We start from the raw sequence: 25,399 nt of genomic DNA, 5'->3' as shown, positions 1-25,399 counted from the left end.
ATGTTTCTCATTTTTTGTGATATTTACAGCAAATTTGGAATGATTCATGTGTGATTAGTGAACATCTTTTATATTAAAACACTATGATTATGAAACATGTAACAGCTTATTTGGCATCAAGCTAACGTCATGGAAAGGGGATTTTATTGTCCAGTAACTAATAAATTTGCAGTTGCACCGCAGAGAAACTTCTATAAAGAGAAAGTGATGTAAGGTAAATTTATAACAAACGTCCAATGTTAAATCGACTCAAAGGTTGTAGTTCATAATAGCAAAAAGATCCGGAAAAGTTTTCAAACAATTTGATTACGCAGATAAATCGTTCAACAATTAATATTTATACATCACTTTAACACAAAAACATATCAATCACTTCTTCCTGATTTTCATTTCAATAATTTTAAGCGAATAATGATGACCACGGAAATGATACCAGCCCACACCATCAGCATAAGATTCGTATGGACCTCCGTAATAAAAACCATTTGGGTTTCCCGCGTGACAACTTGTAAACCACCTTTGTAACTCATTGCACAGTTTCCTGGATGAGTGTCTTGATCGTTATCTTTGGTGGTGAAGTTTGTCCCAGATGGTCTCATGCCATTGCCTTTGGAAATTTAACTCGGTTTAACAGATCAAAATGGACAAACCAATATGTCTTTAATAAACTACATGGTCGCTTACCTGCAGGACCTGAGAAATTCTCCCAGTTAAGTCTGTAACCTCCTCCTTCTCCCACTGAAAAACGACTGAAACAAACGAAATTAACTTAGTTTGGATCCAGTTAGTTTGCTTATATTTACCCATAAACAGCATAAGTTTTATTTCCTTCGAAATCTTCCATATCAATTCTCATCTCATATTCACCACTACTACTGGTTATCTGATGGAGTTTCTCAAGACCTGATCAATAATAGTAATTATTTTAAGAATTCAATATCTGATATTCTAGTGAATATTTTCTCACCCAACCAGAATTCTCCGTCAAGTTTTCCAAATCCATTCACATAATCGTCCCAACCTCGATTGAAATTTTCAGATCTGTCTTCTCGTTTCTGAAATACCTGAACAAGAATGTCCAACATTTAATGTGGTATAAAATATAATATATCACATGTTAGTGATATGATTTACATATTTAAAGTAATTTGTCGACTCATCAGCCATCCACCACCATCTGTCACCAAATCACAAAACACTTGGACTCCCTTGCGCCCTCCAGTGAGTGGGTAAATCGTGTAAACACCCCCTGTGTCGTTTACATGTCTGGGCATGACGTCACTACAAGTGGTCGGGTTGAGAGCAGCTGTTAAACATTCGACGTTGCTTTTAAAGAAAGAACAAGGAAAATTATTACAGTAATAAACGTGATTGCACCTGTAAGTCTGGCTTCAAGTTGCTGTACGGCAGTTTGAAGTTGAATTACTCCAGCACATTCGCATTGTTCTGCAGATTCGCCTTTGAACCCGCGCTGACCTGGAAATCCATGAGGACCTAAAAATATACATTCCAGAATGTATTTCCTCTGATAACATACAGTTTAAACTTCTTATTTGTCCCCAACTGATGGCGAAGTTAATGATCTACAAAAAAATTCTTGTTGTTAAAATAAAAATTAACATCCTGTTGATGGCAATGCTCAAACCTTTTTGCATGAAAATTCCCTGTTAATACATCGTGGTATTGCAACGTGTTTCAAATAGAACCAAACAACCCTACTGGCATATATTTGTGCATTCGATTTTACCTCTCTTGCCAGGTGGACCTCGCAGTTTGTGGGAAGTGTTTCGAGTTCCCGTTGATTGAAACAAACCATTAGTGCTTCCACATTGAAGACTAACTGTGCATGATTCCAAACTTAACTGACTTCTTACGCTTAAAATAAACAACACCAGCAAAACTGTTCGTTGCAACGTCATCATATAATCGTATTGCAAATCGTCTCTGGAAACGTTGACACAACATAAGCGTAATGGCGTTAATGTGCAACAAACCCAGCTTTATAGAATTATCTGCGATGTCATCTGACATTTGACATTTCCTTTTATGGTGGGGAATTCTACTTGTTGGATTGCATGCAGTTTCATGAACATATTAGTCGATTGCGGCATTAAATTCCTATGCGATTTGCTGCACGACTGGCCAGGTACGTTTCACAGTGATAAATATCCTGAGGCGTTTTTGTAACCAATCTTAAATGAAGAAATATCTCAGATTTAAAGTGAGTTTTAACACATCGCAGTATACTGGCAAACTGCAGTAATTAAAGTGTATTTTCTGCCAAATATATATTTATCGATTACAATATGTACGAAATTAGCCTGCGCAGTGGGGCGATCCTGGCTTGTCATGCTATATCATATATCATATAATGTTGCATAACAGCCGAAACGTTGAGAAACGTCAATAAAATAAAGTTTGCCATAAGGTCAGTATTCAGCAATAAGTGGTCTCTTGGGTTACAACATTTGGTCTTCTAGATCCTAACATGTGGTCTTATGGATCACAGAGATCGCAGTTTGGTCTCAAAGTCCATGCCTTTGATCTTAGAACTAAGTTAGATCCAAGACCATACCTACTAACATGATGTCAGACCGAGACTTTCTTGGCAGACATACTGATGGGTCGCGAAGGTGGGAACCCGTTTTAAAAACATTTCCTGTGGCTTATGACCTATGAAGGCACACTAGTACTAAATATTCAAAGAAAAAAAAACAATAATTGCAGCTGCATTGGTCAAAACACAGCAAGGATCTGAGGAGCTTTCAGGAGGATCTTATGCCCAATAGGATAGCAGAAACAGCTCCCAGGGGGCAACCAAAGCAACTTTCCCGGCAAAAATGTTTTGCCATTGCATAGAAAGAGGCTTGGGGACAACATTGAATTGCAAATTGCATGAGGTTTTTGTGATATATTTTTGCACAAAACATACCGACACTTTTTAAGCCTTTTTAACTAAATTAATGTCCGACCTGTGAGCAAAATACCATTTTTGATCCGATTGCGTAGACAAGAGGCGGTCCTAACTCGACTAGTCAAATCAAGGTCTACTTCTGTAATTCAATGTTTAGCAAAATTCCCTTGAACAATCCTACAAACTTCACTCTCCTCATGCCATCTACATTCTGCTATGGAATGCACCCGGCAGATGCATCAGACGCGTCTGTGTCCTCCACAAACTGCTGTGTTAAGTTTGGTTATTACACAAAAGTGTATGAGGTCTAACCTTGGGAGGTGACAAGAAAATAATTTGTAAAGGAAAGCCAAAGCTAGTATGCTACTCATGCCGAAGCAAACGTTTCAAACACCACTGTGTTCTTCACCAGTGCCAAGTAAGAATGAGTTGCAGCAATGTGTGCGCAGAGGTAGGCAGGTAACTGAGCAGACAAAAAACACAAATGAAACACGTGACAGACGCCACTCGAATGCCCACGGCCGTGACGTCATCATTTGGGCTACAATGAGGACCTTGGTGTGGATAGGAAACCTTGTTACACAATTTACCCTCACATAAAAACCTTTCCAATAAGTCGGTGAAATGGCGCCGCGATATCCGCGCATTTCTGTAAATATTTGCGGAAGCAATTGATTGTTTCAGAGCAATTGATTTTTACAATTGTTGATTTAGGGTAGGCGGTTAACTTTGTCAACAAAAATCGACTAATTTGAAGAAATGCATTTCATCTTTTTTAAAACAACTCGATTTACTTCGTTAGTAAAACAGAAATATAATCAGTCATTTTCTCTGTTGCGAGTTGAAAATCTCATCCCGTTTAGATTCTGCCCGCTTGTCATGGAATCTGATATATTTCCCGAATATCCGGATATAGTAATTGTGTGAGAACTTCCTTCATCGCCATTGCTGAAAGTACTGAAAACAACAATGTCATAATGTTTAATTTAATGCAAAGTAATTTAAATAATAACGAATAATTCGTTGTTTTAAATCAATCCGCTTACATTGATTTGTTGCTCATGGAAATGATTGTTAAACATAAAACCCTTTATGACGCAATAAATGACATTGTGTCATACATTGTGCTGTGTTATTTGGGATAATTATTTGTCAACTAAGCAATAAACACAGAGTGGGATTAGGAGTTTTGAAAAGGAAACCCAGATATTTTTAACTTTAAGTTCACAAACGACTGGAGGTCCATTTTTAAGAAACCTGGAACCTGTTCTATTTAAATAAAATGTCAATCAAGCATAGGATGCTGACATTCCAAGATGTACTTGGAATATTTTACAGGAGAAGCAAAAGTTAGATGAGTTTTTGCCGAGACTATTCTGTTATCCGCATTAAAATGTAGTTTGTGACAGAATTTCTTAATATTTCTGAGCCTACATTGCCGCATAAACCCATCTGGGCAACATAATTTCCTGCAAAACTGCGATTTTCGCTTTATCTGTTATACTTTTGCCTCATTCAAAACATTTGGAGCCGAGCATGTTTGGCAAAGAAAATCGAAATTTCAAACACTGGATTATGCATGGGTGTTAGCTGAAGAATATAATAATATTTTTGTCCCATATGAAGAGGCCGGACACAGCACTAATATTCACTGGATTGCTGCCATCACTTGTCAAACGGTTGGGTCGTGGTTAATTTCGCTTGAACTATCTTCCAGATGCTTGCGCTTTAGAAGATTTGGAATCAAGGAAAAGAAAATTTTCTGCAGCCACATTCTCTAAGCGTAAACAGGTGGAATTCGACCCAATCCGAGCCCCACTGAGCTCGGTCCCGGCAATCCGCGACCAAGCGATCGAGCAAACCTCAAGAGCGGTGGTGTGGGGTCGTTACGAGAATTACCATCCCTATGTGTGTGCGGTATCTATAAGAGGAACGTTTTGATGATTCTTCACCAGTTTCTCGAATTAATTTAGCTTTTTGAAGCATGCTGTCGACACTTTCTATTTCTTTTTGGAGCTTTCCATTTTTTTCAACTTTTGGTTCTTCTTTTGTGGTTAGTTGACTTTGCTTCCTGTCATGTCTTTCTGTTACCCATGACTGTAACTTTCTGAAACGTAATACACATTCATTTTTTCATGTTTATGTAACACAATTTAAACATTTCAAATTCGCACTCAGTTGAAACTTTGCTATAACAAACATCACAGAGATTTTACCAAAAATATTTTTGTAAGGTAATAATGAAGCAGGTTATTAAAAAGGTGCTAGACCAAGGTTTCAGACTGGGGTCTGCATAGGACGTATGTGAAGATATGGCAGGATATCAAACTTATGTTGTGTAAAATTGCTGCAGTGATTTGGGAACTTTGCAGTTGTTGCTCAATTTTGTCAATTATTGTTTTGCAAACTTTAAAGTCTGTCGAGTTGCTGCTAATAAGATCTGCATATGCAAAAAACTTAAAAATATGCCCGAGAAAAAAATATTCACAAATTCACATCAGAGGTCCGCGGCAAAGAGTTTCCTGCTCTAGACAAACACTTGCCATATTTTTGCGATATCTTTCCAAAGCTGTCCTTAGATCAAGAGTTTAATCAACAATTTCGAGAAACACTTTGAGGTTATTCATTATACGAACCATGGAATCGGAGAAAATTTTAAACTTTTCTTTCTTCAACTCCTTTTATCGCTGAAAAACTCCCCGCAGGGGAATAACCACAATTTTTAACTTAAGAAAGAGGAAATAATTATGATTTTAACTAAAATTTAGTCGTTAAAATATTAAATTGAATTATCTATATATTTATTTTGTCTGAAATTCCAAAAATATTTGAAATTCCACAAAGTTTATTTATAGTATTGCACGCTCCAATGGTTTAAGGGCGCCATCCCTGTTTTAATGTTAGATGTATATGCAGTCATCTGTATTAAACACTATAGGACCCGTATCAGTACTAAATCTCCCAAATCAAGTTTTCTTGTGTTGTTATGTTTCTCCCGTTCAGTTGCCTGCCTACCTTAGCGCTTTCTTGGTTGCAACTCTTTCTCAATTTGCACCGATGATGGACGCAGTCGAGTTCGAAACGTTTGCACATAATGTATAGCAGCATAATAGCTTTGGCTTTCTTGTTTAAAGTTTTGAGGCTTTTCAGCATTAATACACATACTGAGTAACTTGCGTTTTTGCCAAAGAATGTAACTTCGGCTTGTCATACTTCGCAACATTTTAATATTTTGTTTAAACGTGGTCTTTCAAAACTGCTTTCTACACTTTTAGATTTACACCCTGTTTTGTGACGCCATCGCTAGTTATCTCGCTGGCGTTACGTCTTTCAACTTGAGCTACTTCTTCTAAGTCTCCTTTGTCGCGTAATCGCAGCAAATTATCTCTTTGTTTCTGCCTCATCCTTGATATTTTCCTATATATTTGCGACACTTAACCAGCAACAGGCTCGCGCAATTACATTCTTATCATTACAAAACGAGTCTTATTGTTACACAACATTAATTGAAGCAACTCGCGATAGAACAGTTTCAAACTGGCCATAGTGGATGATTACTTTCAAAAAGCTATTTACGTCCTTTGTGATAAACAAGTGATTTCTGACCCGGGTTCCAAGGAACATCAGTGAAAGTAATAAATTTCTCGCGGATCACCTAGCGATATTTCACGGAACACCGGTTGAAAATCACTGTCCTAGATCCTAAGATGTGGTCTCATGGATCACAGAGATCGCAGTTTGGTCTCAGAGTCCATGCCTGTGGTCTTAGAACTTATAGTTAGATCAAAGAACTAAACACTGATGACGATAGAACCGACATGGTGTCAGACCGAGACTTTCTTGGCAGACTTACAGATGAGTCGCGAAGGTGGGAACCCTTTTCAAAAACATTTCCTGTGGCTTATGACCTATGAAGGCCCACTAGTACTAAATATTCAAAAGAAAAAAAATAATTGGAGCTACATTGTACAAAACACATCAAGGATCTAAGGAGCCTTCAGGAGGATCTTATGTCCTATAAGATAGCAGAAACAGTCCCCAGGGGGTAACCAAAGCAACTTTCCCGGCAAAAGTGGTTTTGCAATTGCGTAGAAAAGGGTTGGGGAGAACATTGAATCGCAAATTGCAAAAGGTTTTAAATCCAATCGACACTTTTGAAAGCCTTTTTAACTAAAATAATGTCCGACCTGGGGGCAAAATACTAATTTTCGCCCGATTGCGTAGACAAGAGGCGATCCCAACTCGAAAAGTCAAATCAAGGTCTACTTCTGTTATTCAATTTTTAGCAAAATTCTACAAAATTTCACTCTCTTTATGTCATCTACATTCTGCCATGGAATGCTACCAGCAGACGCATCAGACGCGTCTGTGTCCTCCATAAACTGGGGTGTTAAATTTGGTTATTACACAAGTGTGTATAAGGTCCAACCTTGGGAGGTGACAAGAAAATGATTTGTAAAGGAAAGCCAAAACTAATATGCTACTCATGCCGAAGCAAACGTTTCAAACACCACTGTGTTCATCATCATGGACAAGTAAGAATGAGTTGCATTAATGTGTGCACAGAGGTAGACTGGTAACTGAGCAGACAAAAACAACAACACAAATGAAACACGTGACAGACGCCACTCGAATGCCCACGGCCGTGACGTCATCATTTGGGCTGCAATGAGGACCTGGGTGTTGACAAGAAACCTTGTTACACAATTTAACCTCACATAAAACCTTTCCCATAAGTCGGTGAAATGGCGCCGCGATATCCGCGCATTTCTGTAAATATTTGCGGTAAATTGGTGTGACTGCATTTATGGTTTATCAGAGAAAGCCAAGCTGAACTGAATCAAATTTACTGACATTCTCGAATCAAACATCAACTCTCAAATCTGAATGGTCAATGTTTGCATTTACATGGATTATCAACATAAAGCATGGAAACGGTTGCATGCAATATTACAACAATGACATGATATACAAGGAATGATAAAACGGAATATGTTGTCAATATCTAATTGACACGTTGACAAATTTCTTTGCAAGAAGTGGCATCCAAAACACACAAAATGTAATAATAAGTATTGTCGAAGTCATATTTGCAATTATTATGTTGTGTTTTTCTGGCATCAACCGTTTTTTTATTAACGTCGAATAATAATCACGCTGTAAACCAAGTTTAACTCATTTACGGCGAACGTGCTATTCGTTCGTTGACACTTCCAGCAACAAGCCGCCTTTTCAAATGAGTCACGTGGTAATCCGAACTCAAATAACCCGGTATGCATTTTCTATATAGGCCACATGTCTTTTGCGTAAAAAAGATACGAAGGGACAGAGGACAAAGGACATATAGGAAAAAGACTTTTTGTACGCGTGGTTTGTAACTTTTTATTGTTAATCCTCGTGCGCTTGTTTATTATGTATTAAACTGATCGATTGACTTTGGGTTTGATAGCAGCCTTTTTATCAAGAGTCAGATATACGTCAGTGTTATTATTTGTGTAGACGTTTTAAGTAACGCCCTACAAATACCATGATAATAACAAACATGCAGAAAGGTGAAGTTCGCTTTTAACATAAAAATTGTAAGGATTTGTGGAATAAATTCGGTTTGGTATAATTGCTTTCCTGTTATTTACGATTTCAAGCCTTTATCAAAACAGGTGAAAGTATTTACAATGTCTGTCAATAATTGTAAATCAACACAACGTTGCCATGGTAACTAACGACGCAATGTTAATTTTCGTCACTTTAAACCTCCCAACATTTACTCGCATTTCACTTTCATCTTAGAACTCATTATTCCGCTCCATGAATTCTTCCATTTCCACCAACTCATAGTGTTCTCACTAGTAGAAGTTCTCGACCACGGACCATTGAGTTGGGCATATGAACAACTACGTTGCCACCAAGCTCCACGAGTCACAGCACAATTAACACTTGGATGCCTGCAATTATAATTAAGTCGGTTGTCAACAACTCTGTGTTACAACTTATTTAAACTCAGTTAAAACTTGTGTTTAACCAAAACTTTAACGCAACCCCCTGTTTCAGAGCAATTGATTTTTACAATTGTTGATTTAGGGCAGACGATTAACTTTGTCAACGAAAATCAACTAATTTGAGGAAATGCATTTTATGTTTTTTGACTCAACTCGATTTACTTCGTTAGTAAAACAGAAATATAATCAGACACTTGTATCATTATTGCTCACGCATCATTGTCACTGTTGCGTGTTGAAAATCTCATCCCGTTTAGACTGTGGAACCCAGCCATGGAATCTGATATGTTCCCCGAATATCCGGATATAGTAATTGTGTAAGAACTTCCTTCATCGCCAATGCTGAAAGTACTGAAAACAACAATGTCATAATGTTTAATTTAATGCAAAGTAATTTAAATAACAACGGATAATTTGTTGTTTTAAATCAATCCGCTTACATTGGTTTGTTGCTCATGGAAATGATTGTTAAACATAAAACCCTTTATGACGTAATAAACGTCATGTGTCATACATTGTGTTGTGTTGTGTGGGATAATTATTTGTCAACTAAGCAATAAACACAGAGTGGGATTAGAAGTTTTGAGAAGGAAACCCAGATATTTTTCAACTTTAATTTCACAAACGACTGGAGGATTACAAGGAGGCTTTATTGTAGCTGAAGAACAAAGCGGATAATTCTAACTTTCCAGTCAAGATGCAACGTTTTAGCAAAGGTCAGTACTTGGCACTCAACATTTTACCACAAGGAGTTGGGCAACAACGACCGCATAAACTCGTCTGGGCAACAGATTTTCCTTAACCTTTTTTAAGTGGTTCTTAACCTTTTTTATCTCATTTCCTACTTCCAGTGTAAACGGAATCCTTATTTCCCACTGGTATTTACATTTTTTAACTAAGAATTTAATTATTGTATTTTCGCTATATCTGTTATACTTTTTTAACTTTTTCTGCCGCATGGCATTACCAATTACCAATAAGTGTGCAACACACAGTGAATACAGATCATTATATTTCTTTTCCGACTACTTTTGTGTATTTCGTTACCGACTGATTATCCACCTACAACCCTAAAATTTCCCACGGGTAAGAACCACTGGCCTAAGGAATTAACTCTGCAGGCCAATGCACCCATTTTCTGCATAGAGACCCAACAATATCCAATCAACCACGCAACGACCAGCAGCTAACCCACGGGTGGGCAAAGAGAACACAGAGTGTTTACACTATACAACTTATACACTGACAATCAAGTTGTGTCAGCGTCTTACACGTCGCGATTACGGGATTTTTGTTGCCTCATTCAAAACATTGGGAGCCGAGCATGTTGGGCAGAAAATCGAAATTTCAAACACTGGATTATGCATGGGTGTTAGATGGAGAATATAATAACCATTTTGAACGTCGACACCAAAAACAACACGGAGAACAAGAACGTCGACACCAAGAACAAATGGAGGCGATGATAGCAATTCTGGGGAAGCCTCGCTCGAGTGAAGGATCGACGGAAGGAACGGCATCAACGGTAACTCATCTAAATACGCCAAATTTTTTGCCTTTTGATTCGACTTCAGAGCTGTGGGTTGACTACTAGTCCCGGTTTTGCACGTTTGCCAAAGCTCATTTGGTACCTGACGATCGACTGGCCAAGGTATTTTTGACGAATCAATCTTCAACGGTGTACAAGATGCTTTTCAATTTGGCTGCACAGGAATCGCCACCAAGAGACATCAATGAGCTCACGTTAGAAGAAATCGTCCAACATATGAAGTTTTAGTTTGACCCCAAACGTTTCATAGTCCGCGAAAGGTTCAAGTTTTGGACCGACATGAAGCGCAAGCCGAGAGAAACAATTCAAGAGCTCGCTGTTCGCATTCGACAAAGCGCAACAACTTGCGACTTTGCATCCATCACAGATCCATTGGATGAAGCTTTACGCACTCGTTTTATCTGTTCAATTGGAAACGAGGCGGTTTTAAAAGCTCTGTTTAGGACAAAGGATGACGAATTGAGTTTTGCTCGTGCGATTGACATTGCGGTTGAAACCGAAGATGCTGCCAAAGTGGCTAAAGAAACTGTTTACGGGATGCAGCCATCGACTTCGGTGTTCAAGGTACGTGCTACAGCTAAGCCGTGGGAGAAACGTAAAGTGGATTCGAGGACGGTGCAATTACCTGAAGGGAGGAAATGTTATCGATGTGGCAAGACTTCGCATCAGGCTTCCGAATGTCGTTTCAAGAATGCAGCCTGTCAACTTTGTCACTTAACTGGACACTTGGAATCCGTTTGCCGCAAAAAGATTCGACAGCGCTCGTCCCATGGCGTTAAAAGAATTGAGAAACTGAATTGCGTTTCCAGTATTGAAGCAGCCACGCCCAAGTTGGAAGTTCCAATTTGCATCAACGATCGTTCGCTGAACATAGAACTTGATACAGCTACCGGCGGAAATTTTCTGTCAAAAGAAACATGGAAGAAGATTGGTTCTCCACAGCTGCACAAAGCAACGTCGCAGTATCAGTCTGCAAGCAGGCACAACTTGCCGGTAATGGGCACATTTACGTCTGCTACCAGTTATGCAGATTCCGGAAAAGTAGCTTACCTGGGGTACGCCAATAGTTCCGGTCCGCAAATCAATCACTTCTTCGCAAAAGCCTGCTTTACGAATTTGTGGTGATTATTCCGTGACTGTCAATTCACAATTGGAAGTTCATCGTCACCCATTGCCATTACCAGAAGATTTAATGCGGAAGTTAGGTGGTGGTTATGGCTTCACGAAGATCGATTTGGCGGATGCGTACAATCAAATCAAGTTGGGACCAGAAAGTCGGAAGAAGCTTGCTCTGAGCACACATCGCGGAGTTTTATTACAGAACGTATTGCCTTTTGGTATCAGTTCTGCGCCAGCTTATTTTCAAGAAATTATGGATGATATCACTAAAGACCTACCGGGTGTAGCAGTATATCTAGATGATATATTGGTCAGTGGTTCGTCTGCCAAGGACCACCTTCACAATCTCAAACGTTTGTTGCAACGGCTCCAAGACAAAGGCTTACGTTGCAGGAAGCAAAAATGCAAATTTGCTCAACAGCAGGTTGAGTACCTTGGCCATGTTCTATCCAACAAGGGCATCACGAAGGGTTCCAAAGTCGACGCTGTACAACGTATGCCTGCTCCGCACGATGTACCGACGCTGCGGTCTTTCCTTGGATCTGTACAATTTTATGCAAAATTTTTGCCTGCAGAATTTTCAACTGTAGCAGAACCACTCTACCGTCTCACAAAGAAAGGCATTCCTTGGAAATGGAGTCAAAAAGAAGAACGTTCTTTCAATCAGCTGAAGGACTTACTATCCAGAGACCAAGTGTTGGTTCATTTCAATCCATCCATTCCGGTTGGTATTGCCTGTGACGCATCAAGTGTTGGAATTGGTGCTACGTTGTTTCACCGTTTTCCCGACGGCAGTGAGCACCAATTGCCAATGTTTCTAAAACTTTGACACAAAGCCAGAGGAATTACAGTCAAATTCAAAAGGAGGCTTTGTCAATCGTTTACGCTCTAAAGAAGTTCTTTCAATATTTGTTTGGAAGAAGATTCATCCTGATAACGGATCATAAACCACTGATGTCTTTATTTGGTCCGCAAAAGCCTACACCAGCTTTGGCAGCCAACAGGTTGGCTCGATGGGCACTTTTCTTGAACCAATTTCAGTACACCATCGAGTATAGAAAAACCAACGAACACAATAATGCTGATGTTTTAAGCCGACTTCCACAAGGCGATGATACAACTTTCGACGGAGAGGAAAGTGCTGATGACGTAGACATCGTTTGTGCCATCGAAACAGTCGGAATGCAAGTGCAAATGGACTCCTCAGCACTACGAAAAGAATCTTCAAAAGACCCAATATTGAGCAAGGTGATTCAATACACGCACGAAGGTTGGCCAAGACAATCTTCCGATGAACCGACGGAAGAATTCCGGAAAGTGAGTAATTTTCTCACTACGTCATATGGAGTTCTTATGTATGGCTCCAGAATCGTCATTCCAGCAAAACTACGTGACAAAGTTTTGCAGCTACTGCATTTGGGCCATTTCGGCATGCAGCGCATGAAGCAACTGGCCAGGACAGGGGTGTACTGGCCAAACATAGATCGAGACATTGTGGACATGTGTCGAAAGTGTGGCACATGTGATGAGCACAGAAACGTAATGCCGAAGGCTCCCGTACATCCATGGATACTACCCGAGAAGCCATGGAGTCGAATTCATGTCGACCATGCCATAAATTTTATGGGTTGCAACTGGTTGGTTGTAATTGATGCTTATACGAAGTATCCATGTATTCACCGTACTCAAGCAATCACCGCTAAAGCAACAATGGATCTTCTCGACCAAGATTTCGCGCATTTCGGATATCCACACTCAATAGTGTCCGACAATGCACCATCGTTTACATCGGAGGAGTTCCGAAACTACTGCAAAGAAAGGGGGATTGTTCACCTTACAGGCGCACCTTATCATCCTGCGACCAATGGGGCAGCGGAGCGCTTGGTGCAAACTTTCAAGAAGGCATTACGAAAGTCTTCTGAGCCGCCCATGAACGCATTGAGAACTTTTCTCATGCAATACCGCCGTATACCAAACAGTAGCGGATACTCCCCAAGTGAACTTTTAAACGGAAGGCAAATACGAACAAAGATTGACACCATGATGTCTTCTCCAGTACATGATGTCCAGAAAAAGCAGTTGCAAGGAGTTAAACACGGTGTTTCCACTACACGCGTTAACAGGACATACAACGTCGGTGATCCTTGCTATGCACTGTATTACGGACCACGGCATGACAAAGACCCACGATGGGTTCCCGCACTGGTCATCAAACGTTGCGGAAGTCGAAGTGTTCGGGTTAAAGTTATTCCCCGAGGTCCGATATGGAGACGACATATTGACCAACTTCGACCCGGATATGCATCATCACAAGATGACGAGCCAGGAGATGAACCAGCAGATCACCCAACATCACGCGATGCATCCGATGATGAAGAGTCCGGTCGTGCCGATACGCGCGACACGGTCACCCCTGAGACTATCGTTAGTCCTGACAATACTCATTCACCTGCGGCGCAGGAGTTATCACACGGGGAGAGTTTACCCCGGCGCTCGAAACGGCGTCCGAAGCCTCCCAAATTTTATGGTTATTAGTGTCATTTTGCGTTGTTTCATAACCCAATATTGGCGGGGAGGTGTTGTGTAATTGTATCATTATGTGTCCCAAAGTTGACCTTACAAAACGGCGCTTAAGACTCGCCGTGCAATCAGCGTGTCTGGCAATGCGACCCACGCCTGTGGATGTACTGCGCACCTCAGTGGCTAATAATTGCGTTCCTGGCGTTGTTTGCGTGTTGGCTTTGCCTATAAAACCTGCGCACTGTTATGTATCAATACACTTGAACTGTTTGTGACTGAAGAATACAACACATTTGATCCCATATATCGATGTGGGACACAGCACTAATATTCACTGAATTGCTGCCATCAATTGTCAAACGGTTTGGCCGTGGTTAAATTCGCTTGAACTGACTTCCAGATGCCTATACGCTTCAGAAGATTTGGAATCAAGGGAAAGAAAATTTTCTGCAGCCACATTCTCTAAGCGCAAAAAGGTGACATTCGACCCAATCCGAGCCCCACTGAGTTCGGTCCCGGCAATCCGCGACCAAGCGATCGCGCAAACCTCAAGAGCGGTGATGTGGGGTCGTTACGAGTTGATTAACATCCCTATGTGTGTGCGGTATCTAAACTTTTTGTTTTCATAATTATTCCGAACCGAGTAAATGCATTGAAACACAGCAAGAATATTCTGTGTTGCTTTAAACTTAAATCCCGAATTTTGTGAATCTGACGTAATAAGGGGGGTATTTCCCTTATGTCTTTTAAGATTTTGTTAGTTATGACGACTTGGCAGCATCGGGTAAATTATCGTTGGAACAAAGGCATTAAATTGAAAACGTTAAATTCGTCTTAGTCATACCTATACTCGGCAAATCCTTGACCTCCGGAAAAATCCTGAAGATCAACACGAAGGCGACATCTAGTGGACGCACTGGTGATTTGATGCAGTTTCTCCAAACCTGATAAAATTTGTTGGTTGTAATAATATTGCTGAAAACACTGGGATTTAAATTGGATTAACTTATACTGTTATATCGACACTAGGATTGTTGCGAAGCGTGCTTGAAACGCTTTGCTTGGTAAGCCTGTATATTTAACTGGGTGTGCGCAAGTTGTAACACTCAGTAAATGTTCAGTAGATGCATAAAATTTAAAACCAACTATTATTCAAAATTTAACATCAGTTGTAAGTTTTTAATTAAACTTGTAAGACGTTTAGTTAAGGATTGCTTTATTGGAATACAAACCCATCCAAAATTCTGTTGATAGATTCCCAAACCCGTTCTTGTAATCCACCCAATCTCTATCGAAACTCACAGATCCATCATAACGACGCTGGAACACCTGGTAATTATCATAACCAAGATAAGATGTTCAGACAATAACTTTTCTGTAAACAATCACCGAACGCTTCCCAACCATTAAACATAGGATACAGTTCTAGCCTCGAGAGGAAAACTCACCAGCCAAGCTCCACCACCATCCATGTCGCAATATCCCTGGAAAGTCAGAGGAGAAGTTAAATTGTAGACTCCGCTTACGTTAAGGCCGTTTAGTAACGCGTCCTTGCAGGAGGTTGGAAACGAGCCTATGTTTCGAACACCATGAACATTGTTAATAAATTGCATTCCTTTCATTAGAAGAGAAAACAAACACAAAACTACAAAATCTTACCTTTTTCGCAATGTGATCCACTGTACCCGTGGGCACATGAACAATTGTAGGAGGTTTTTGTATCCATGCAAGTTCCATTGTTCTGGCAAATACCAGGATTTTGTGCACAGAAATCTGGATCTAAAAAGGAATCAAGTTTCATGATCTGAATTTGCATTCTTACTCCCAGGGAAGAGTTGACTTCACGGCCCTACACACACACAGGTGAAAGAATGTTTAAAAGTGTGTTTTATTTAGTCCGTATTTCAATGATATTGACAGTCAGGCACGCGAGGCAATTTCGTTTAGCTGGTTGTCATGTACAGCATGTGGCATTCTTCATCTGAAATATTGATTGGAAAACAAGCGTTATTTCATTGATCACTTCTTTTCACTTTCAATCCCTGTTTATCTGTTAGAAGGCTTTTTGTTAACTTACGAGTGAACGAAAAGTATTGACTTGATGAACCACACGATTTGCTGGTTACACCACCCTTGGTCGAACCAATAAATGAGCGTCTTCCGTTTCTCAAATAAAACGTCACGTATCCTCCACTTCCTGAAAATATTCATGGTTGATTCAAACAAACCACAAAGTGTTAATTACACCAACTTACGCGACAAGATACCAGCGTGAATGGCAGAGGCACAAACCGAGGAATTCTTGTTGTACGAATTTGTTCCACAGACGTAGTTGGACGAACAACCAGGTGGACAAAATACATCAGTTACAGAAAACTCACTGTTTCCTCTCGTGCTGCATTTCACTATATTTACATAAATAGTAATTATTTATTCTAACCAAAACGCTACCCGGAGCATAGCTTACTTTCAAATGTGTACGACCATCTTGCAAACGAACAAGATTTGCTTTTCACTCCGTTCCTGTCCAATCCTTTATATTCATGTATTGGATCACTTTTGTATACTTCAAAGTAGCCTCCATCATCTTTACAAAAATATTTGGTTTGAGTTCATATAAAAGAAAATCCGGTAAACATGCCAGGGTACTGTCACTGTAACTTACTATCCATCAGTCCTGCATGCATTGCAGCCAGACAAAGGGGACCAGAGGCGTAATCATCACTTCCACACAAATCCGAATATTGTCTCCAGCAGTTGGGTGGGCAGATTACTTTTGAAATTGAGTGATTTAAATCTGATAACTTTGTGTCACACGTTGCTGTGGAAACGAAATATTTAGTAGACTTACAAGCAGTAGATAAAAATTTTATGAGTAAATTTAAAACGCAGCTTACCTGTCAACGAATTGCATTGATTCTTGCATTGCAGATAACAAAGCAGGAAAGCTTGCAAATAATACTTTAACATCATTGCTACACAAAATTAAAGAACATACGCTAGAAGTAAACAAGAAATTTAAAGGTATAAAACAAATTAAAAATTGCAATATTAATAGTTTTATCTCATATAAATTTCCGAAAATGGATTTGCGATGTATTTTTTTCTCAAAAAGATTCTTCTGTTAATTGCATTTAGTTTATGAAGATTTTCTGATTTTTCTTTGGCCATGCATTCAACCTAAAACAAACCTGGAACTCCTGTTGCTGCCAGGCATACTGCAATTTAAAATATACCCCTCTTCTGGCATAAAATATACGTACTGTATTTTACGACGTTTCGTCTGCCATTCAGCGAGACTTCATCAGGTATTGATGCCGCAATTTCAAAGTAAACTGCACTAAAACATTCAGGGGCACAAAAAAGGACACGTTAACACCGCTTGTTAGATCACGTAGCAGAGGCAAAACACGAAACACTGCGAGGCGAAACAGTTACAACAAATTGTTATAAACTGCCGGAAAGTAAACACATTGTTGTTTGTCGTTGACGCACCCACTGTTTTTGTGAATATGAAACGACTCAAGAATGCTAAAATAATCGCTCCTTTCTTGGGCAATATTCCGCACCATGTGAAAAACTCACGCGAGTTTGCAGCCGAGGTTGGGAGCTTACGAGTGGAGCAACATGAAAGCATGGTATCCTTTGATGTGGTGTCATTGTTCACCAATGTACCGGTATCCCTAGCAATCACTGTTGTTATGGCACGCTCAAAATAGACCGACAGTAACCCGTAAGGACGAAACGCCCACTAGCGGAACAGTGTTTCTGATTACCGTCCTGATATTTTAAATTTTTTTTTTTTTTTTAAATCGATTTATCCTACAGCATACGTCATCATTAGTTTCTGCAAATAAACTGCATTAAAACACTCGAAGCTACATGTACCAACCACTACCACTGCATCTACACAACTGCAAACACCACTGCAGTGCAAGGCCCTCTTATACCGGAAGCAGAAAGATAAGGGAGTGCGAATCAAAACAATGACGACCCGCAGCACGAACGCACGACGTCATTGAAAAACATTAAAACAATGATAAAAGATGTTCTCCATCCATAAACACAACACCAAATAAAACTGCCTGCAACCACTTACGAATTCGGGGGGAATCATTTTTTGAATGTTTATTGAAACTTGGGTGCGGTTTGGCTTCGCACACATCCAGTCCTTTGGCCATGGGCTGTTCCACAAATACCACCAAAAACAACTTGAAATGCTTAGACGCGTTTCTGCCGGCGGGTGCTCGTTTGCAAAATGGTGGCACAAAGCCGTCTTGTCGTTGCTTTCCAACTTGTTAAGTTTACAGACATATTCCAACTCTTACGTAAGCCCATTTTTACTGGCGTTTCTTTATGTAAAGGTCATGACGTCATAATACACGTTGTCACATAAATGTCATTTTGGTACAAAGCTTTGAATAAGCGTCGATAGTGACGTCAATAGTTGTTAAAAAATAGTTTTGACTTTTCCGCTTTATTCACACCGGTGGGGAAAACGCGTCAGACAACAAGATCTTAGTTTCTCCACACAAAGATAATATAACCGGTTGTACGACTTACTGTTTTCCTGGGGACCAGAGCGAGCCGTCATTTCATAACTTTTCGCGATTCATTCGATGAAAATGTTGATCGACCAGAAAATAATAACAAACAACCACCTCTACGTGTGCGCAAGATCTAACACGAAAGTTTGTGGAGTGCAGCCAACAGCACAAGGAAGTTATGGTGGCATTTCTTAAGGAGCAGGAAATGCGTCGGTTTCGCTTTTGTTGTCTACGTTATTTCATAACCTTTGTTTTCCACTCTGTCATGGGTTCAATTCTATGCCTGTAGGCATCTGTAACCAGGCGTTGTTCAGCAGAAAAGTGTAAACAGCACTCGGTAAGCAGTTGCCTTGGACTCACGACGAGTTTGCAAAACGTGTCTTCATGTCAATGTTCATGTTTCTGTTCATGTATTTTCTAACATACTTTGCATGTTACAAGGAATGTGGGATAAAAATCAGCGTAACAAAAACACACAGAACGTTCCCTACAATCGCGGTTAAATTAGAACGCATTTCATTTTAGTTTGAATTCTTTGCCATTTTTAGTTGGCAGTGGATTTTTCGTTCTGCTGCCGAAACTTACTAGACTTTTGTATGGAATATTTCAAAACACTCTTGCAATTTAGCTAATTTACATTTTGAAATACAAAATCTTGCTACCATTAAGAACAAATTAACCAGTTTTACTCGGTAAAAACGATTGCATGTAGGTTTCCCATTTGTTTGTTTTTTAATTTTTGACGCATAATATTCGTAAACTTTTTATTAACATATTCCTAAGGCGGGTTAAAGTCGTTGTTCTATCTGTTTCTATGTCGAAACTTGTTTCCTACTTTTATTAGCTTAAGGTAGTCTGTGTAATTTTTGCTTGAAGGTTTGAACAAACTACAGACTGCGCTCCATGGGAAACCGAATGTTGGGTGTTATCTTCATAAATAAAGTGATGCATAGGCCTACGCTATCGGTCTGCCTATATATCAGGTCTTCGTAGGTACCAACGTCAGGTACGATGAGTCAGAAATTCGCAACCGCACCCCAGTCTCTTGGTTTTTAGTGAATATATTGTGCAGTGAAAGAACAACGAATCAGTACGCAGTGTAGAATGGGTGAGACACAATACATCAGCAACAGTGCAGCATTGGGGTAGTCAGTACAAACAGAGCGCAGTTTAGCGCAGTCAGTTATACAGGACACGGTCAGCATTTCTGAAGTTCACAATACCACGTTTCTAAAGGCACTGTTTAGTTAGCTTAGCGTCTAAATCATACAAACAAACGTCACAAATTTGCTACGTAGTCAACTGGCTTACAAAACACTGAAAGAGGCACATGACAGGCCTTTAAGTCTTCATAACACTTGTCACAAACATTAAAAGTATTACTAGAACCTAGACAAAGTCTAATCTACATTAATTTCAACGATTACTGTGGCTATTTCCCGCAAGTAGACCAGTGAGCACGCTTTGTGAAACAAAGGAATGCGATGATGTGATGCAAATGTGCACATATACACACATGGGTTCAAGTAACATAGAAATGTTATTAAATGGTTAAACTGTTCGTAACGGGAGACACTTAAACCACCTCACGGACGGGCGAAACGGGATTTCCCCGGTTCATCGTGATATGGTTAAACTAGCATTTCAAACATGTTTGTTGGAAATATCATTCCTTCTGAACTAAAATAGTTATCAAGGCATTGTCTAGAGCAGTGGTTCCCAACCTTTTGTGGTTGGTGACCCCCTATATTGATTTAAACTAACTTGCGACCCCCACCATTTTTTTCCCAACAGCAATATCAATCAAAGTGCATTTTACAGTATATCATTTATTGGCAATTACTTTGCTCCATAAGACGGCTGACTTGCAACTTCATAGCCAAGTTAGAAATCCTTGGTTGAGTATTTGACAACGCTAAAATCTGAAAACTACCTCCCAAGTCAAATCTCTGACGTTTCAAATCGGCTTCATGACAAGATCTTAGTTTCTCCACACAAAGATAATATAACCGGTTTGTACGACTTACTGTTTTCCTAGGGACCAGAGCGAGCCGTCATTTCATAACTTTTCGCGATTCATTCGATGAAAATGTTGATCGACCAGAAAATAAAACCAAACAACCACCTCTACGTGTGCGCAAGATAATCTAACACCCAACTTTGTGGAGTGCAGCCAACAACACAAGGAAGTTATGGTGGCATTTCTTAAGGAGCAGGAAATGCGTCGGTTTCGCTTTTGTTGTCTACGTTATTTCATAACCTTTGTTTTCCACTCTGTCATGGGTTCAATTCTATGCCTGTAGGCATCTGTAACCAGGCGTTGTTCAGCAGAAAAGTGTAAACAGCACTCGGTAAGCAGTTGCCTTGGACTCACGACGAGTTTGCAAAACGTGTCTTCATGTCAATGTTCATGTTTCTGTTCATGTATTTTCTAACATACTTTGCATGTTACAAGGAATGTGGGATAAAAATCAGCGTAACAAAAACACACAGAACGTTCCCTACAATCGCGGTTAAATTAGAACGCATTTCATTTTAGTTTGAATTCTTTGCCATTTTTAGTTGGCAGTGGATTTTTCGTTCTGTTGCCGAAACTTACTAGACTTTTGTATGGAATATTTCAAAACACTCTTGCAATTTAGCTAATTTACATTTTGAAATACAAAATCTTGCTACCATTAAGAACAAATTAACCAGTTTTACTTGGTAAAAACGATTGCATGTAGGTTTCCCATTTGTTTGTTTTTTAATTTTTGACGCATAATATTCGTAAACTTGTCATTAACATATTCCTAAGGCGGGTTAAGTCGTTGTTCTATCTGTTTCTATGTCGAAACTTGTTTCCTATTTTTATTAGCTTAAGGTAGTCTGTGTAATTTTTGCTTGAAGGTTTGAACAAACTACAGACTGCGCTCCATGGTAAACCGAATGTTGGGTGTTATCTTCATAAATAAAGTGATGCATAGGCCTACGCTATCGGTCTGCCTATATATCAGGTCTTCGTAGGTACCAACGTCAGGTACGATGAGTCAGAAATTCGCAACCGCACCCCAGTCTCTTGGTTTTTAGTGAATATATTGTGCAGTGAAAGAACAACGGATCAGTACCCAGTGTAGAATGGGCGAGACACAATACATCAGCAACAAGACAGCATTGGGGTAGTCAGTCATACAGGGCGCAGTTTATCACAACTGTTCCGCTAGTGGGCGTTTCATCCTTACGGGTTATTGCAAGTATATTTTGAGCGTGCCATAACAGTGGTGATTGATAGGGATACCCGTACATTGGTGAACAATGACACCACATCAAAGGATACCATGCTGTCATGTTGCTCCACTCGTAAGCTCCATACCTCGGCTGCAAACTCGCGGGAGTTTTTTACATGGTGCGGACTATTGCCCAACAAAAGGAGCGATTATTTTAGCATTCTTGAGTCGCTTCACATTCACAAAAACAGTGGATGCGTCAACGACAAAGAACAATGTGTTTACTTTCCGGCATTTTATAACAATTTGTTGTAACTGTTGCGCCTCCCGCAGTGTTTCGTGTTTTGCCTCTGCCACGTGATCTGACAAGCAGTGTCAACCTGTCCCTTTTTCTTTTTGTGCCCATAAATGTTTTAGTGCAGTTTACTTTGAAATTGCGGTATCAATACCTGATGAAGTCTCGCTGAATGGCAGACGAAACGTCGTAAAAATACATCACGTATATTTTATGCCAGAAGAGCGGTACATTTTAAACTAAAACAAACTATTACTCAAAGTTTTGCAACATTTGTACTTAGTTAAGGATTGCTTTATTGGAATACAAACCAATCCAAAATTCTGTTGATAGATCCCCAAACCCGTTCTTGTAATCCACCCAATCTATATCGAAACTCAGCACAGATCCATCATAACGACGCTGGAACACCTGGTATTTATAAAGTAAAACACTTGACACTGATTTTCGGTGAATTGGTCTAAAAAAGTTAGATGACCTCCATGTCAATATATGACTTTTCACTTTCATGTGTAATGTCCTGACCTACATAAACAACATAATCCCGGGCGTATTGTTAAGTATTGTAATGTGAAATCGTAAATTACTTGTCGTGCATAATCACCTCGCTTACCCAACATAGCGCTGGTGCCAGGGATTGCCCACCCCTGTGTTAGTGATATTTACCACAGTATGAATACCTGCCATCCACCTTCACAGTAAACTTCATCTCCCGATACGAGATGTTGGCGACCTTTAATATCTGAAGTTTTACAGGAGCCCGGTGGAAGAGAATCTATGAGATTCTGGAGATCTGCAGACGGTTAAAACTCATCAGATTGGCAGAAGTATTGAGTTAAACTCATTCACACGCAAGAAGGCGGTGAAAACCCCACAATATTTGCACGACCTGCATTATGACCAGAATATACCGGTGCCAGATGGAACCCTCTCTGATTCGCACGTGATGACGTATATGTTGGGTTTGCCAATACCTTTGCCCGTAACTCACGTCATGACTCGCTTCTGCCTCTAGTGGTGTAGATATCTCACCAATCTACACCACTAGGGGCAGAAGCGAGTAATGACGTGACTTACGGGCAAAGGTTTTCAGAATTTGACACATATGTGAGATTCACATTAAAATAAAGCAAAACTCAACTGTTGGAAGTGTTACTCAGTTGACCTTGCAGTTGATCCACTCTGTTCGACAGCTCTGTGAATATAATGTTAGATGTGTGAGTGGATATTGGATGTTAAATGCATGAACTTAACTGTTAGATGTGCGGTTCTGTTCACTCTGCAGTTGATCCATTATGTTCGAAAACTCTGCCAACAAAACTTACGTTAACGTTGACATGTTTTACGTCACTAACATTACCCTTACCATGAACTCCAATGTAATCGGTCTGCATTTCTTGGATCGTTTGGTTTTTGTCTTTTTTGAGTTGGCCTGGAAACATGCATGTTTTTCTAATATAACTCTTAAGAAACAAAACAAGCTACTTTTTAGACTAGTCCAGGTCAGTGCGTCTTTGTGTTATTCACCGAAATTAATAAAGTACCTGATGTTATTTACTGTGCGGACCTTCTCAAAAAATACAACATATTTTTTTCCCAACACGTTAAGGAGGAAAACCACATATTGTTACTTTTCTTCACGCTTTCTTTGATTATCTGTGTTGTTTATGCACGCAACGCAACCCCTTCTATCCCTTTGTTTTCATCGGTTTTCTGCACTCACATGTAATTTTGCACCAGTGTAAAAAAACTTCACCGGGTTTTCTTAGTATGGTTCGGTTGTATTTTTTTTTGCTGGTATTAGTTAAGTTGTAAGATATGCTCTATACACAAAGGTCATTAATGTAGTCAGTAACTGGATAGCTGTACTAGTAATCACTAGATGGCGATAATAAGGCCAAAAGGTGGCGCGATAGAAAGATATTTTGCTTTGAATATCCACCAGGTCGGTCTGTTGGGTCTGAATTTCCTGCAACTTGTTCGTAAGTTGACCTGAAAGTGCGATCGTTAACGAAAAAGGGAAATATTTTTATTACAAAACCGGTAATATTTAATTATTTGTTTAAAGTAATTATAACTTCCTTTGTATTTAAGTGTCAGCTTTCACAATCTCATAAATTCTCATATTTTCCTACCATTGGTCACGAAGATCTGAATCAAACCCTGAAAAATATTTTGTTTTATTCCGTGATCTCTAAAATGGACAGAATCTAGCCCCTGATGTTGCACAGTCTTAAAACACGACAGCAATTATCCGATAGCAAATGTTTGAAACCAAGTGTTTCTGATTTCCGTCAGTTGGTTTATTTTTTTAATTTGTGAAAAATTGATTTTCGCCTACAGCATACGTCATCATCAGTTTCTGCAAATAAACTGCATTAAAACACTCGATGCTACATGTACCAAAAATAAGCAAACAAATAAAAATAAAACTGAAATGGTGAGCAGAATTTCCCCTACCACTGCATCTACACAACTGCAAACTTCACACCAGTGCAAGACCCGCTAACATGAGCAACATTAAAAACAATGATAAAAGATGTACTCCATCCATAAAACACAACACCAAACAAAACTTTATTTTTTAGTTTATTGAAAACTTGGGTACGGTTTCCAGTCCATAGTTTATTGAAACTTGGGTACGGTTTCCTTTCCTTTGGCCCCAGTCTGTTCCACAAATACCACCGAAAAACAACTTCAAATGCTTAGGCGCGTTCCTTCCGGTGGGTGCGCGTTTGCAAAATGGTGGCGCAAAGCCGTCTTGTCGTTGCTTCCCAACTTACTTTTGGTTGAATTCCAATCTGTGTTGTGTCCAACTTGTGGTTTTGGCTAAAGTATTGTTCATGACATGTTGTGCACGTCGCAACATAAATGCTGAAATTCGCACAAGTTACATGTTGCAGCAGTTTATATTGTTTGCCTGCTATTGTTGGTAATGTTCACGTTTCGTTAACCATGGATATGTGGTTTCCAATGCGCACAGCCCACAAGGGTAGCGCACAGCCCACAAGGGTAGCGCACCGCCCACAAGGGTAGCTACCAGGAGGGTCGTTGCAATCCGTTTGGAGAACAAGTTGATTGTCCTCGGTAAAGTATGCCGCTTGCGCCGCCTCAACAGGGCCACTTCCTCCAAAGCCTTGAGAACAAATGCAGGAAATTCTCCAAGAAAGTCATTGTTACGAGTATCGCAGAGACACGAACGTGGTCAAATAATTGCTTGGGGTACAGCATATCTTCATGTTATCCAGCTCAC

The 25,399-nt window shown here is 39.8% G+C and overlaps 2 protein-coding genes and 2 pseudogenes across 3 annotated transcripts in view; 1 reads left to right on the top strand and 3 right to left on the bottom strand.

The window, feature by feature from the left end:
• Positions 1 to 369: 369 nt before the first annotated feature.
• Positions 370 to 1,927, bottom strand: LOC145906016 (microfibril-associated glycoprotein 4-like; annotated as a pseudogene). Its single transcript, XR_014402792.1, has 7 exons — positions 1,748 to 1,927; positions 1,378 to 1,494; positions 1,162 to 1,306; positions 968 to 1,065; positions 804 to 903; positions 685 to 749; positions 370 to 607 (listed from the first exon to the last, which is right to left on the bottom strand). The product of XR_014402792.1 is annotated as a microfibril-associated glycoprotein 4-like (transcript).
• A 6,336-nt stretch (positions 1,928 to 8,263) lies between these two features.
• LOC145906004 (uncharacterized) lies at positions 8,264 to 17,099 on the bottom strand. Its single transcript, XM_082993377.1, has 11 exons — positions 16,996 to 17,099; positions 16,764 to 16,919; positions 16,566 to 16,685; positions 16,354 to 16,503; positions 16,176 to 16,295; positions 15,758 to 15,877; positions 15,547 to 15,671; positions 15,331 to 15,427; positions 14,943 to 15,042; positions 9,124 to 9,261; positions 8,264 to 8,856 (listed from the first exon to the last, which is right to left on the bottom strand). Exons 1-11 carry the CDS (start codon positions 17,069 to 17,071, stop codon positions 8,676 to 8,678), a joined length of 1,383 nt encoding a protein of 460 aa, XP_082849503.1. The 5' UTR covers positions 17,072 to 17,099; the 3' UTR covers positions 8,264 to 8,675.
• On the top strand, positions 10,235 to 11,584 carry LOC145906275 (uncharacterized; annotated as a pseudogene).
• Positions 17,100 to 23,395: 6,296 nt separating the features above from the next.
• LOC145906887 (uncharacterized) overlaps positions 23,396 to 25,399 on the bottom strand; it is a 130,525-nt gene continuing 128,521 nt past the window's right edge. The window contains exon 13 of the mRNA XM_082994350.1: positions 23,396 to 23,454. Coding sequence (XP_082850476.1) covers positions 23,396 to 23,454 — 59 coding nt within the window. The remainder of the gene's footprint in view (positions 23,455 to 25,399) is intronic.

The sequence above is a fragment of the Ascidia mentula genome, chromosome 6 (genome assembly GCF_947561715.1).
Source record: "Ascidia mentula chromosome 6, kaAscMent1.1, whole genome shotgun sequence".
Lineage (NCBI taxonomy): Eukaryota > Metazoa > Chordata > Ascidiacea > Phlebobranchia > Ascidiidae > Ascidia > Ascidia mentula.
Note: the sequence above shows the minus strand (reverse complement) of the source record. Positions and strands in the feature narration are given on the sequence as shown.